This window comes from Hyposmocoma kahamanoa, unplaced genomic scaffold, assembly GCF_003589595.1.
Source record: "Hyposmocoma kahamanoa isolate Upper Pololo Valley unplaced genomic scaffold, ASM358959v1 62, whole genome shotgun sequence".
NCBI classification, from domain to species: Eukaryota; Metazoa; Arthropoda; class Insecta; order Lepidoptera; family Cosmopterigidae; genus Hyposmocoma; species Hyposmocoma kahamanoa.
Genome location: NW_020653850.1, coordinates 6,412,146 through 6,428,363, shown reverse-complemented (window position 1 = coordinate 6,428,363; position 16,218 = coordinate 6,412,146). Strand labels below are relative to the sequence as shown.

Below are 16,218 nucleotides of genomic sequence, written 5' to 3'. Positions count from 1 at the left end.
CTTTTGGTTTTTTGACGACTTTTTCAAATTTATTTCTGCACTCAGAGAGGTACCTTTACATCTACCAGATAAAAGCTTTTGTTAGCAATGTCAGCCGTCAAACCGCATTAATGACGAATTTATAAAAAAGTATTCATTAAAAGTAAATATTCTTTGCGATATCTATAGGTACTCATAGGTTCGTAAAGCGTGAACTCGCTCCCGGCGGTATCGCGTATAGCTAACAGCTATCCTTGATATAATAAAACCAAGTGGGGTCACACGTCAAAAGCACTTTTATCACTTGAAAAGTCATGAAAATAATATGAACTACGTACATGAAAGAAATTACGAATATGTGATATTAAAAAGCCGTGGTAGCCTAATAGTGTGACCTACTGCCTCTCAAGCAGAGGCTGTGAGTAGGAATCCGGGCTCGCATCTCTGAGTTTTTTGGAAATTATGTGCGAATGATAATTTCAAATTTTTCCATGAGCTTTCTGGTGAAAGAAAACATCGTAATAAAACCTACACGTCGAAGAAAGTTTACATCACCCGGAAAGTGTGGTGGAGTACGGCCTAAATCCTCGCGCGATGTTAATGATGTATGTGCAAAAAGTTATCTAATAATTTCGTTGGTACACAATATTTCTTGGCCGTTACTAAAAAAATCCAGGGATTGTCCTAAAAGTTACATTACAATCACTGCGTTTTAGTACTTTTTACAGTCGACTTATTGACAACCAAACCTTTACGGTGGGAGTGTCCCACGACTAACGGTGGCGATTGTCGGCAACCAACGAACCATACCGCAGCGATGTCAAGTTTGCCATTTCTTTGTTTTTTCTACCATCATCTAACATGCAATTAAAACTGTTGCGTAGTACCACTTTGTGGCAATTCATTTACATACGTACGTACAGAGTAAATACCTGTATTTACTCTGTACTTTACTCTGTGTCTGTTGTATTAACAACAGTTAGGAGATTGACCACCTTGTTGATTGATAAAAGAATTCTTATTAATTGAAAAATAGATATTAAAAAATGATCATAAATATTATAAAATTACATCCGAAAGTTCAGTATTAGGCTTCGTCAATAGGTATTACAATAAAAAAAAGGCATTTACAATAGGTTTCGTAAAAAAATTGTAGCTTAAAAAACCTTGAATCGTGTCTGGTTCAAAAGTTCCCAACTAAGGAATCAATAGGACTACAGTGTTTAGTAATCTATTTGGTAGTAGTATATAGAGGTACATAGTATATATGTAATAGTAATCTAGTTCAATGTTTAATAATTTCATTTGAAGTATTTCTGCTTGTTACAGATGAACCCCAAAAAATTTTATTTATTTATTGACGGTTACTCTAATAATACTATATATTGATGGTTACTCTAATAATAGAAGAACGATAGTCACTGATATAGCTCAAAGGATTAGCAAGTGCCACTTTGGCAGTGGTCAGGGCACATACCTCGTAGAACTGACGGCCGTTGGTGCAGGAAGGTTCCTGAATGGAGGCCACGAACCGGAAGGCATTCAGTGGGACGGCCCCCTACTAGATGGACGCATGACCTGGTAAGGGCGGGAGGTAACCCGGTGGGTAACCGATGCATGCACGTCGCGTCCGTCTTGCAATTTTTGGGAGCCTAAGTTGAGCAGTGGACGTCTTCCGGCTGATGATGATGATGACTCTAATAATACATTGAAGCGTTACTTTGCAAAAATCCATATTAATAAAAATGGAAGTAAATTAATTTCCTATTCCTTGAACCCTGTAACGGTGTTTTGCACGACATAACCTCCACTGAGTTCGCGGAGAAGCAAATTAATTTACCTGCATTTTCAGTTACTCTAATTATTGTGAACCACGTGATTAATCAAAATTGTATTGATAAATCACATGGTTCTAATTATAATGATATGAGAATTATCAACTGCATTGTTAAAGTGAATGGACAATAGAATTACAAAGACGGTTGAAGAAATATTTGACGTATTTAGTAGACCAAATAGGTTATAACAAAAATAAGCGGAACAAACGTCCCTAAAAACCGATAATAATTTAAAAATAGCCAGGTGTATAGATAGAAATGGCCCATTAAATATAAAAGTAACGGAATATAATACGTCTCATTCTGTCTTACATAACTTAAATTATCGGTCATAAGCCACTCAGGTGAATGACCTATAGACTCAAAAGAGTCAGGTGTCAGATGTCCTACATTTTTGTGGGTTAACAACTTGTCAAAACACAACGGAACTGAGTGCTTGGAGAAATATCTCTACATGTAATGTAATGTTAAGATTCTGTTCATAAGCCAGTCAAAATATTATCATTTACTAAATATCTTTAAATCATTCCTTTTATGTTACTGGTGATTATGACATTTTTAACCAATTCCAAAAAAGGAAGACGTTCTCAATCCGACTATATTTTTTTTGTGTGTACGTTATGCGGTTATGCTCAGGCCATACAGAGGCGACCGCGGAAGCGTTTCGGGCGCGGGAATTTTTGTAATGTGCGCGCGGCGGCATATTATGAACTCGTACATACAAAAATTCCCGCGCCCGGAACGCTTCCGCGGCCACCTCTGTGTGGCCGGAGTATTACTACGACGTTTGTGAACCGATTTCAATTATTCTTTTTTTGTTGGAAAGGTGGTACCTCAGTTGTGATCCCATTCAAACTTGAAGAAAATATTCCACCTCTAAACGTGGCAAATTAGAGGATCAATACGATTTATTGGATTTTACCCATTTTCCGTAAAACGATTTAAATAAAATTTGGCAAATATATAGAAGTGAAATTTTTATTGAATTGATATTCAATTATTTTTTGTGAAATTACTCCACTAGTTTGTTATAATTATTAATACAAAGATCGAACACTAAGAAAAAATACTCAGAAAAAATTCCTTCGATCGTGGCTTAGTTGGTATAGCGTCTGGCACGGTATGCAAGAAGACGTCGGTTCGAATCCGACCGGATCGAAGGAATTTTTTCTGAGTGTTTTTTCTGAGTGTTCGATTTTTGTATTAATAATTATAACAAATATATAGAAGATTCTACAAATTTTTGAGGTCAGTTTTTTTATATAGTCCTAAACTAGAGTGACGGAAAATTGTTTTGTATATAAAGCACTATGGAAGTAAGTAAACGAATATAGCAATCATGACATAACAAATGTGAGGTTTATAAACTACGGGTATATAACAGTGCAGTAAAACATTGTGCGAGAAGAAGTCATATTTCTCCATTGTAGTCCCGAGTAAGATTTAAATTGTTACCCCTGGAGGTTCATTTTTAAAAGTCAAAATTCACACAAGTCGTGACTGAAGAAAAATGAACCCTCGCCATGGAACGTAAATCATTAAACACGCTTGGGAAATAAAAGAATAAATTGCTGAAACGAAGTGCAATTGAGATTTTTTTGCCTCGTGGGTTAGTTGAGAAAATGATTTTATATTTTAGAAAATATGAAGTATATGTAGGTAACACGAAACTTGACGTTGTGAGACGTGATATCAAATTCAATCGTCACTTAAAATGAGAAAGTCAAGGGAAAATGGTTTTAAAGTTTATAACCACAACGCTGATTAAAATCTGTTTAACAAGGTAATTTGTTTTAAAAGTGTTTACCATATATAACTACAATAACTATGAACATTCACGATTATTCATTAACGAATTTTCAACTATATTTTTGTAACAGAAAACAATGTTAACAGCTTTTATTTTCTTTGCCGACTTAAAATATAGTGACTACTAAAAATATTGCAAATTGTAAGCATTTAAAGTACATAATTATCTTTTTTATTTTTCGAATAATAAAAAATACATTACGTTAAACAATGAGAAAAATATACCCAAACGTGACAGACGAATTAAAGATACAAAAATTAAATGGTCCTCGGGTATTGTATCCTGATGAAGGCGTTACCAGCCGTTTTACCGTCGTATCGCCAAACATATTTTTTGGAAGCCTACAAAAAAAGACTCGTTAGGGGTTTCGCTTGCCGTCCATAGGGTTCTCTTATTTTGATTAACGTAAAGAGCCTTTCATCTGACAAAAATAGAATATGTCGCACTACCTGGTGTGTCCACTGTTTTAATATGTCACTACTTTGACCGTAGAGTCCCTTAACTTGATTGCAGAACATCTTCAAAAATGAAGTTATGAAAGTCTAAAGCCAAAATTAAAATTGAAAAATGTCCATACATAAATATACATTGTTCATAATTATTAAAATACATATTTTTAATATAGTTCTAGATGCAGAGAGGCTGGGAGGGCAAGATGCGGGCGGCACTCTGCTTGCTGCTACTCGCTGCCTGCGTCTGTGCTGACGACAGCGAAGACAGGTACTATTTCACTTTGTCAAGTTATGATATCATTCGTCCACTCCATTGCTGTGCATACTCAGACTATAGATCAAGATAAATATATTGTCCATTTTCCAAAGTGCTGAACGCCATTTAAAAGGCGTAAGTACAATTTTCAATAAATGCTAACGCGATTTAGCAAACATCCCATACACTATAGATTGAATACTAGCAAATATGGTTTTGGTTACATCATATTAACATAACTATTTATGACTTTTCAGGCATTCCAAGCTCCCATACGTCGCCGATGCTGTGGGAAACACTCTACCTCCACCATCAAATCTGCCAGCAACAGTTGGCAGCCCAGTAAACTTGCTCACGCCTGACCGCTATGAATTTTACACTTTTGACGAGTCTGGGGAACTAGTCAAGAGACTGATGACTTTGGAAGAAATACAAGCCATTGTTGCAGCAGGTGAAGAGACTGAAGGCTTAGTGACATTTGCCAATGACAACCAGCCTACTATAGCCTTCAACTTTAGTCAACCACCATATACAAAAGTACACAGTGTCGTCACCAACGTTCAAAATGTACTAAAAGCACAAATGGAAGCTCACAAAAACAAACCCCTTACACAACCTACACTTGATACACCTGATGTTTCGGATTCTTGGAGTCTGATTTTACCTTCTATTTTCGGGAACACAGGAGTCGACATAGTCCCAGATAAAACTTCAGGGGGCTTCACAACTCCTGAAACAGAGACTATTGAAATAGATAGACCAGTGAACGATAATTTGTTAAGCAAAGAAGGTAATACTCACATTACTAGTAGTTCTAGCACTGCTATAAATGAACTGAAGGAAATATCCATTACGGAAAAAATATCTACTACTGAAGAAGTCCGAACAAATCCTATTACGACCACTTCAACAACTAGTACGACTACTACTACTACAACTACACAAAAGCCAACAATTGTAACAACAACTGCACCGAAATCTACACAAAAACAGCCAATTACCACAATTACAGCCAAACCTTGGTCATCTACAAGTGCGACGAAACAAACTAGTACAACTAAACCAACAAGTAAGCTATCTACAACAGCAAGACCTCGCACTACAACTACGAATCAACCTCGCTCCACTACTACTATAAAACCACGTATTACTACATCTATCAAACCAACCACTAAAGCTAATATAAGAACAACGGCAAAACCTACAGCAATTACAAAGAAACAAGTATTGACCACGCAGAAAAATAATGAACAAAATTACACAAGAGTTCAAGTCCAAACACTTTCTAACACCATTCCTACAACAGAAAAAAGCTCCATTCATTATGAAAAAATAAGTACTTTCATTCCTATTTCCACAGCAACTTATATCACAGAAAGGACGACAGTAAAATCTGTTCCTGTGCAAACTACAAGAACAACGGTTGCATCTACAACTAAAAGAGCTGTTTCATCTACGACTAAATCTCCACCTTCTTCTGCATCTGTAAAGATTCCGCCAACTGTTTCTACTACACGTAAGCCCTTCGTTAGTACTGTCGGGTATGTTTCGTCAACACCGAAGACGGATAACTTTGAGAAATTAAATGTAACTACAATAACTACTCAATCCATATTTCCGCCAACAATAGTGTCATCGACTGAGCATATTTCTTTAGCGCACCTTGAAGACAAGTCTACTACAGAAAAAAACAACAATGAATCTGATCCACCAATATTTGACGTAGCTCAAAGTATAAGTCAAATAGCGTCAGATCTTGGTAACTATCGCCCAAATCCAACTACAAGTGATCTTCTAGATACCACACGGTTTACTGAGATGAACTTAGAAAGTAAAGAAAATATAGAGATCGATATACCCACAGATAGTGAAAAAGACACGGACATAAAAACTTCCAGTACCACTGAAAAAAACACTGATAATTTTGTAAAGATATCTACATTAGAACCACACCAAACTGATCAAAGAGTCACAGATGTAAAAGAAATACCGAAAACGGATAATATAATTTCTTCTTCGACAACAGAAAAGATGGTACTATCTACTAGCGAGTCAATAACCACCACAATAGATCCTGTTCTGTCAGAATCAATGGATGATTTATTGTCCCAAATAGTGAATGAAGCTCCACAGAATATCATGGAGACAGAGACAAGTACAGCAATAGTGTATAAAGAAACCTCTGAAACGACTAAAGAAAAACTGCAAATAACAACTAAAACCCCAGAGAATAAAACGGAGAAAAATGAAATTACTACTAAAGTTCCATTAAAACTAGTCGAAGAGTCAACAAAGATTTCAGAGCAGAAACCAGACCAAAAAAACGTTACAACCAATATCTTAGATAACAACATACCCGCAGTCGATACTAGAAAGAAAGAAGAGATCACTATAAACAAAGATCATGCGAGTCTTAAAGAAGAAGATAAAAGTGAACCTAATAAAAAAGAACAACAAAACTATAATAAAGTATCACTTGCACCCAGTAAAAATAATGAAAAGGTTAAGCCAACTACAACTATCTCGAATAACGAAAAAATAGTAGAGGAAACCAAAGGTAACGAAAGCGACATCAAAACAATTAAAAAAGACATACCGGAAAAGGAAACAAAGAAGCCAAATTACGTATCTAGCCAAGATAAAGATGCCAAAACAACCACCACTACACAGTCTCCAAAATTGGTATCGGCTACTGAGGAAACTTTAATTGCTTCAAAAAAACCTGATAACGTGTTATCACAGCCAGCTATTAATAAAGTAGGTTCAATTATTAACGAAAAAGAAAAAAATGTCGCAGAAGAACTAATACCAAAAATTGATGAATTCAAAAAGAAAATTCAAAAGGTGAATATTGATGATAAGGAACTTGCAAATGAACGAAATAATTCATGGAAACTAATCTCAACCGTTTCACCACCAAAAGCCAATGAAATTCCAAAAGATAGACTAAAAACTGACAGCCAAGATAACGCAAACGATAAAGACATTTTGTTAGAATTTTCGAAAGAGAATCAAGGTTTAGAGGTCACTACAAAAAATTTGGGAGAAGATATTGCTCAATTCACAGAGCTATGTAATGAGCTCGCTTTTAGATACTGGCACACAATGATTGAAACTATTGATAAGAAGAGAAGTTTTGTATTATCACCTTATTCTATAACGTCTATGTTGGCCATGATGTTCATGGGAGCCAGAGGAGCAACGTCAGGAGAAATGAACGAAATACTGAAGCTAGACGACATGGTTACTTTTAACCCACATTTCACTTTGAAAAATATTTCTGACTCGATAGAAACTACTTCAGAGTCTGGAATTATTGTGTCTGCTTTTATTAGAGAACTTTTTAGTGACAGAAGCAGAGGAAAAATTTTAACCTTTTATAAAGAGCGAGCTCAGCACTTTTACAATGGTCATGTTGAAGAAGTAAACTTTAAATTGATAAGTGACATTATACGCCGAAGGACAAACTTGTTGGTTAAAAGGTACACATGGGGTCGAATTGTCGAGTACATGAAATCTAATTCAATCATTATGCAGCCACCATTAGCAGCCTTTTCTGCAAATATTTTCCAGGTATGTACATATATATTTATTTCATCAAAGTAATTTGTTGTGGTTTATAATGTTGCATCGTGTACAACTTTTTTATTTTATTATCATTTCCAGACTGACTGCTCGGGATCGACGGTAGAAGGAAGGGATGGAGAAATGTACTTCGTGGTGTCGCCGAATGTGCGACAACGGCGATTGGTGCCTGTTCCTGCAGTGGTATACCGAACCGGTTTTCTAGCTGGTTACGACCCAGCTCTCGATGCTACTGCTGCGGCTCTAGGCAACTCAAATTCAATTATAAGTACACTCTTTGTTATGCCTGGTCAACAAGGAAATATAGTTCATGCTGACGACTTAGAAGCTTTGGAGAAAAGACTTTTAGATTCCAATCCAACTACACCAGCCTGGAATCGTCTACTGCGTACGTTACTTCCACGTATCGGTTTAGAGTTGCAAATTCCAAGATTTTCACACAAATCTATCTTCAATATTTCATCAACTTTGAAACAGATGGGTCTCAAAGACTTATTTGATGCGGATCATGCTGACTTGGGTGGATTGAATGGCCCCTCTAAAGATCTTCATTTGTCAGATATGATTCAGATGACGACGTTTGTAACTTGCGGTGAAGGTATCATTGGGGAGCAACATCACATTGAAGAATACCCAGAGAATCTGGAAGAAAGACAAAAAAGGCGAACTTCGCGATGGATTAACGACTGGGATGAGCCGAGGGATTATCAGCGAGCATTTCACGATCCACATGACGTCGGCGAAGCCATGCGATTGCCACTGCATCTGCGGCCAAGACAAGCTCGTCTACCGGCAAGGAATGCTCAACCTGCTAGATTAAAGTTTGATCGTCCTTTCCTTTACTTCGTTAGGCACAATCCTTCTGGCATGATATTATACGTTGGCCGATACAATCCCCGGCTCTTGCCTTGAAGGAATTAAGAAAAGACTGTTAGTTTAGTATAAATTTACAATCCTAAAAGGAAAGTGATAAGGAAATACTGGCGCGTGTGATACACAAGTGTTGTTAATCGATGAGCATTTACGTGACAGTATTATTTATAAGCGTATTGGTACGCAGTTTACCGACAGTACAATTAATATAATAGGGTCTGCGTGCCACCGTCTAAATTCATATCAAGTGTGTATCTATAGGAGTGTTATTGTTATGTGTTATAGATAATTTTTTTGCATTAAAAAAGCCCAAATATTATGTGATATCTTGAACATGACTGAAAAGTCTGTTCTTGGTACAATTAAAAACAAATCAATGTATAATTTTTGGGGTTTTTTATGAGCGTAGCGATCATTCCATAATACGTAAATTTTAATTAGAATAAAACTCGCTGATTAGAGTGAATGTTGTATTTTATTTAAAGCATAGTGACACCTGGAATTTACTTTACAATAACCCGATAGGGAAAAGTTTTCCCATTATATTATTATTCTGTCAAAACGTGAAAGCAGCGTCGACGACCAGCAGTCTAACAAATACTTGAACAGGTAGTCTTGAAATGTCTTGAAGTATGGCAATTGCATTAAATTATGATTTTCATATTAGCAATCTACGTTGACAGTTGCTCAGATTTGACTATTTCACTGACAGTAATACTTGCACATTTTTGGTATTAAATCTTTGACAGCGTACGCAGCACAAAGGTTTTCTCATTTGAAAAAATACTGAGAACATTTACCGTAAAATTTCTTCTGTTTGTCACACAAGTTAGTTTTTAACATATTTGGACAATGCTGAAACAATTCAAATTCAAATCTTTATTTGGGACAAAATATCCATATAGTGTTAGTAACAAAATACGTACAAACTATGTTAATATAAATCGTCTAAACATCGACGTGTACCCGTACCCATTGACATAATATAGTACGAAGAAGGCCATTGGCGCTGCCCCGCACTCTGCGCGTTAGTGACGCTGCCCGCTTCCCCAAAATGGCGCTAAAGCCTCGCGCCTCGGTAAACATTCCCGAAGCGCTACAGTAGCGCGGAAACCCCAACAGCATTCTGAGAGCGTCATAACTGGACGTACAGGGCGCGATGCGCTTTCTGTGTATACTTGACCCACAAGCCGTACATGTAAAAAGATTGGCAAAACGCCTAAAAAAGCGTGACAATGACAACGAAATGTAACGAATGAGTCGGAGCTCCATGTTTTTGGGATAGATATATGCAATATGTAGCATCAAACGATTAGTATGTTTATTAGTTAATGAGACCGCTATTGGGCCGTTAAATTAGACGTAAAGCTAAACTATTTAGTATTGTTTATAGATGTAATTTTTCTTACTATATTGACGTAAGCTCTGATGCAAGTTTGAAATGTGAAATATTCATCAGCTTTCAAAGGAAGATACATTTCAAACCTTTGCATGCATTTTGACCTGGCTTTATGAATGGCAGCGTAAAACGTTGGATTGAGTTCTATCCATTTATCAAGATGGGCATGGTACCGTTCCATGTTTAAAGATTTGTCGTCATTTAGCAAATGATATTTTTGTAATATACACGCCCACGAATTATCCTGAAAACAAAATATTTAAATCAACTTAAATAGGAAGGGTTTTTTTTTTCGAGTTTACTTGAAATAGAAATATAAGAATATATTTTAATGAAAAGTAGATGAAACACATTTTAGCAGCAGTACAGTTCTTTGTGAAAGAGTTCATCCAGGGAAATACTGACACCTTACTCATTTCTGCCGCCAAGCAGAAATGTTAGCATTACTGCATTCCCGTTTAGAAGGGTAAGGGTGCTGGTGAAATTACAGGCACATGGGACTTGTCAACTTATGCCTGTGGGTGACAGGCGTTGTGGCAGTGCCTCTCATATCATTGTGATTTAAGCTCTGAGTGGTACTGTAACTATTATGGACAGGCAGGTAGTTTACCATCAGGCGTACGATTTGTTTCGTCCTGTAACTTGATGTTATAAAAAAACACGTTTAGTCGAGTGACCCAAGATATGTCTACTTTATAAGAAGGTGGCCTGTGTGAATTAGAAAATAGAAATAGAAATCTTACAGACGAATATGTATGAGATGATTTGTTTTGATTTTGATATGATGGATGTTTTGATGATGACGTTTGATTTTCAATTGATGACTGATTTTGAGGTGATGTGAGATTTTTATGTGATATAAGATTTTGAGGCGATTGATGATTTTTAATAAATTTGTGTCTTCGTTTGCGGGAATGTAATTTATTCATCATTTTAGAAGACGTATCTTTCATTCTATAAATACTTCTATTTATGACGTTTCTTCCTGAATTCGTGCGATTTTTAATTCCACGTATAGCTTTTTCATATATAGACCTTAGTAACTTTGTGAGGGATTTGGCTTCTTCTTTTGGCATGCCTACCGTCATCGCCTCTCTCCTGAATGTCGTTATATTATGTTCAACACTTCTGTGTTGAAGTGAAAATAGTGCTCCACACTCTCTGGCTATCTCTCTCACGAAAAAAGGAGGGAAAAGACAGCATTTTGCATCCTGGAACATATAATATTTATTAGTGAATAAAATTTGTGGCAATATTAGCGAAATTGTCACCGATTTCAGGCGAATAGCCTATAAGCTCCTATGGCCTCGTGTGCCTCAAAATACACATAATATGTGAGGTGTCTCAGACTTAAACTACACTGTTCCTGTGATTACGTAAATGCCCAGTGTACTACATTATAATAAAAATATCGCATTGAAATTTAGCGCTGTATATTCTACATGAGCATCTTATCTAGAAAAATAAGTTTTTCGTACACACCTAAGTACGCCCATACTTGCTTGTGCCTGAAGCATGTTTTTTTATAAAAAATAAGTGCCGATCTCATCTGACGGAAAGTCAATGACCACCTAAGACCGACGATGGAGCACGCTCACCTAAATAGTTCCTATTCACTCTCGCCTTGAAAAGGCCCAAGTTCTACCGTTCAGGGAACAAGTCTGCATGTAGGGAATTACATTCCATAGCCGTTCGTCATTTAAGTATGGAAACGAAACGCCTCGTGCGAATTCTTGGAATATCCATCAACATCATAAGGGTGGAACCGCAGCCTGCGACTAGTCCCCCGGCGATGGAAAGGGGAATTCAAATCGTACAATTCACTCGCACACTCTTTGTGATATATCCTGTAGAATACCTACAAACAGGCAACTTTGAGGTGGTATTAAAGGCTCTATAGCTTCACCTCTACGAATTCCTATAAAGTTTAGTACATATTTAATGTACATTGGTCGTTTAAAGCTTTTCCAGGGTCTTAGAAGGTTAAATGTTCGACAGAAATTTTTCGTTTACTATCTTTATAATTGCATATTATATTTAGTTGTTCTGTAAAATATTACTCGAAATCGATCGTCATTGTTATCCCAAGGAAAACAAACAATATAAACAAGTTTGAACTACAGTTAAACAAACATCTTTGTGTTTCTTATAAATAACAGGTAGATATTTTTGAAATACGGTCTTTGTAATATATACTCGACATGTTATGACATATCGAGTATAATATTTTTACCATAACCATCATTGGGCTAGCAAGTTCATTATCACCTAATGAAATGTCCTGTAATACGTAGCAGTGAAGCTCCATGTGTAAGAGTTCGTCCAGGGAAGTACTGCCACCTTACCTATTTCTGTCACCAAGTAGTAATGTGAGCAAAGTTCCGGTTCTGAAGGATGCTAGTGAAATTACAGGTAAATGGGACTTGTCAACTTATGTCTGAAGGTGACGGATGTAGTGGCAAGGTCCCTCAGATCTTTGCGATTTAAAGCTCTGACCGGCACAGCAACTGCTATGGACAGGCGTGTCGCTTAAATCATGAAAAAAAAAATAATTAGAGCCGATTTGTGTATCCGAGGGGTGACTGTTAATATGTTTACCATAGTTTCTTTTTAGATCAGTGTTAAGGCACAGACGAGACCAGAATCTCGTAAATTTGCATTAACGAGAAAAAACATTACGAATAGTAACAATTTTGATTTAAATTTTAATTATTACCATTACTTCATCAGTTCCGTAGCAACTTTCGGGTCTGTTAGACTGTTGTAAAAAATCATCTTCCGGTACAAAAGCGTCAAATGTGTCCTAAAAATACAGAAGAATTTATGAAAATAATTTCACACTCCTTACGATAAAATGGCATAAGTGGAGTTACGTCAAAAACGGTTATTGCTCCATTATCGACTAATATTGTAGATATTTTCTCTGTATCTAATAGAGCACTAAACATGTTTGACGTAACTCCACTTATGCCATTCTTCCATATTGATTATTATCATTAAATCGACAAATTTTGAAGGTATAATAGTAGGTAATTACGAATCTAAATAATTACTCTCAACGTTTGAATTACAGAGATAAATAATCAGCTGTTCTTTTTGGCCCAAATTTCTAACTTTGTATTCGATCAATTTATTGGTTATTAGGGCTTTGAGAATAAAACATGTATTCGCTTCACGCCCTTTTCCCTTTGGGGTAAGCAGAACGCAGCCTCACACATGTTACGATCCTGACATACACTCATGAAAGGTTTCGTACAGTTATCGGTTAAGGGTACTTTTGACCTGGTTTCGAGAGTAATAATTACACATACACATTTATTTAAACATTAGTTTGCAAATAAATAAATAAATAAATAAATAAAAATAAATACAATACTGCGTCCTCGGTGGGCTAGTGATTAGCACTGTGGGCAACGGATTCAGCTCCTTGACCACACAGATGTTATAAAACGTTTAAAACTGAACAAAAAGAACACAAATGATAAAGGTGTCTTCGCCTTAATAAATAATAAGAAATTTGCCAATGGGGGAATTCTTAGTTTACTTTGTTTATTTATTAGTTTAAGGGAAATGCAAATTACTTATTAGTCTTGTATTTGACTAGATTGTAATGTATTTATAATATACTTTACTAGTGGTTACAAACAAATGAAAAACAAAAAAAAGATGAGAGGTTCGAACATCTTTTGAGAAGTGAACTTTAGGGCTAGAGCAAAGTGGCGCACAGAAAGGTAAAACACGTTAAATTTATCAGTGTACATTTTATGCTATTGCAATCGAAATAAGGTATAAATTGCAGTGCTCTTGAGATCGAACACGAAGTATCGCTGCGCATTTGTTTCTGTGTCTCAGAGCATTCAAATTTTTACCTTTAAAAATATTTTTGGTCATTTTTTTTAAAATAAAGGGATTTTCTAGATTGAGATCAGTACATTTGAATGGTTATCTTATTACATTATTACATAAACAGTTTCAAGACATTGGTTTTAATGGTAACACAAGAAGTAAAATCAAATGTAAGATACTTACATAATACACTAGCAACAAAATAACTGTTAAAATGTTCCTCTTTTTCATTCTCCTTGAGTTTGGTTGGTAAAAATGAAATTTATACGAGATTGAACACGACAAAACTTCAACACAGTCAACAGAGTAATGAATGGCAATAACCTTATCGAAGCATTTAATGAGAGCAATATGTACACAAACTTGATATTGTTTTCTAAATTTCTTCAATCATAACTCGTGGGATTTTAAACATTAGATAATCGAATTCCATTTCTGTGAAATTGTTGTATTTTGCCTAAGGATGGTATGAATGGTACTACGATTTTACTTTTAGAAAGGGGGCGACGGAGCGGGGGAGCTGTATGCGTTCCAGAGGTGAAACTTTGCGAGTAAGGGCGCGTTCCCATTTTGTCATGGCGACAGTCGTGCAGTTTAAAGTGTCATGGCATGTATGTTTAAATGAAGTCGTTCACATAGTACAATACGATGTTGTGACAATGGGAAGAGCTAGAACGACAGACGTCAGACGAAAAATTAAACGTCACTATAAAAATGTGACGATAGATAATCGCAGTTTCAAACGATTCTGTCGTGCAAACGACAAGGCGGCTGCCGTGAACCGGTAAATTGTCGTCATGATCTAGTGGAAACAGTTACACCCGACAGTCGTTCAACTATAAAATTAAACGTCCACGACACAGTCGCGACAGATAGTCGTGTTTATGGGAACAGGCTAGACGCGACACAATGTGAACGCGTCCTAACTGCCTTGCATTTTGACAAAAAAACACAAAAAAAGAATCGAATGCAAAAGCCATTATTTAAGTAAATAAATGAAGAATTTTATCGAGTTCTTAGGTTTTCGCGATTGTTACACATAGGAAATGAAACCATTTTTCCGGATTTAAATAGCGTATATTTGTTTTTTCAAACAAACCGACGTTTCGGGCCCTTTGCAGGTCCCAAGGTCCCGGTTGACTGACCGGAAAAATAACCCGGAAAAATAGTTTCATTTCCTATGAAGAATTTTAGCTAAAAACGAGGAAATGTGCGATAAATGAGTGTAAAAATAAGTCAGACAAACATGAAATAGACACTAACATCATATTCCACAAGGAAGTAATGCATTTCAACTTGTATTTTTATGTAAATATTCACTAAAACTGAAAATTAATTTCGTTGCAACAAGATCCGAAAATGTTGCAAAGTAACGGATATTTTTCTCCCCATTTTGCCATTCTGTTTCAAAATAATTATATTACGTAATTTTTTGAGAATAGGCAATATCGCGACGGTCCCAGAATTTCTACAAATGTACACCTCCGCGACAACATTGTAGGGAATTTTCGTTAGCTATTTTTACGGCATATAATTAGTATTTGCCTTCATAAGTTTCATGTGAAAATCATTATTCTTGTTCATCATACAGGACTGATTTTAAAAAATTGTCTTGATCAGACACAAAAGTTCGTAACTAAACTTATATCAGGAAATTAACACTGACTAAAAAAGCCATCGTCAGTTCTCCAAAGTCGTGTATAAAAAACTTTCAGGTTCAGGTTCTTTATTGTTATAATGTACTTTTCATGTGTTTCCACAGATAATATCACGCTATTTGTGTATCCAAATTTTTATGAACTAAAGTCAAATTCGATAGTCGCATTTATATTCGCTTTTAGGTTTTTGTTCATAAATGAATAAGAAGGTATTGAATTAAATAAAAATTTGGTGCTATTTATTAACTTAATGATTTTTGGTGATATTTATTAAGTTAAACAAGATACAATTTCCCTACTTTTGAGGGAAGTGATATTCCATTGCATCATTATTTGTATATTTGTGTGCGTGCCGACGAGTGTAAATACAAGTTGCTTACGCCAACACGAATTTGATTTTTGCCTCACTAGTGACAGTTCGTTTGATATGAAATTATCATTCTATGCGTTATTATTCTAAGCATTGTAGCTTATTTTCTCATTACTACTGGATAAAAACGTTGAGCTAGGGTAACATACATT

At 35.9% G+C, this 16,218-nt stretch overlaps 2 protein-coding genes across 5 annotated transcripts in view; one reads left to right on the top strand and one right to left on the bottom strand.

Annotated features, from left to right (window-relative positions):
* LOC113229373 (mucin-5AC) overlaps window positions 1–9,239 on the top strand; it is a 127,109-nt gene extending 117,870 nt beyond the window's left edge. The window contains exons 2-5 of one of the 2 annotated variants that reach the window (XM_026462929.1): window positions 4,253–4,347; window positions 4,593–4,786; window positions 5,696–7,908; window positions 8,002–9,239. In XM_026462929.1, coding sequence (XP_026318714.1) covers window positions 4,259–4,347; window positions 4,593–4,786; window positions 5,696–7,908; window positions 8,002–8,832 — 3,327 coding nt within the window. In that variant the 5' untranslated portion in view covers window positions 4,253–4,258 and the 3' untranslated portion in view covers window positions 8,833–9,239. Of the gene's footprint in view, window positions 1–4,252; window positions 4,348–4,592; window positions 7,909–8,001 lie in introns of those variants that run through there. The other variant, XM_026462928.1, reaches the window with a different exon arrangement.
* Window positions 9,240–9,405: 166 nt separating this feature from the next.
* On the bottom strand, window positions 9,406–14,300 carry LOC113229374. Of its 3 annotated transcripts, XM_026462931.1 has the most exons (5): window positions 14,222–14,300; window positions 12,909–12,995; window positions 11,275–11,403; window positions 10,203–10,436; window positions 9,406–9,648 (listed from the first exon to the last, which is right to left on the bottom strand). In XM_026462931.1, exons 1-5 carry the CDS (start codon window positions 14,267–14,269, stop codon window positions 9,565–9,567), a joined length of 582 nt encoding a protein of 193 aa, XP_026318716.1. In that variant the 5' UTR covers window positions 14,270–14,300; the 3' UTR covers window positions 9,406–9,564. The 3 variants fall into 3 exon arrangements, 2 of the variants coding, with proteins under 2 accessions (XP_026318716.1, XP_026318717.1); XR_003310410.1 differs by lacking the exon at window positions 14,222–14,300 and having other exon boundaries at window positions 11,228–11,403; window positions 12,909–12,945; XM_026462932.1 differs by lacking the exon at window positions 10,203–10,436 and having other exon boundaries at window positions 11,228–11,403.
* Window positions 14,301–16,218: the final 1,918 nt, after the last annotated feature.

Bases quoted from the DNA above. Each gene is read 5' to 3' on its own strand.
- LOC113229374 (XM_026462931.1), bottom strand. From the start codon at position 14,269: ATGAAAAAGAGGAACATTTTAACAGTTATTTTGTTGCTAGTGTATTAT. The intron at 12,996-14,221 runs GTAAGTATCTTA...CTGTATTTTTAG, and splicing joins TTTTGTTGCTAGTGTATTAT to GACACATTTGACGCTTTTGT. The intron at 9,649-10,202 runs GTAAGAAAAATT...GAATTGTTTCAG, and splicing joins TCAGAGCTTACGTCAATATA to CATTGTCCAAATATGTTAAA.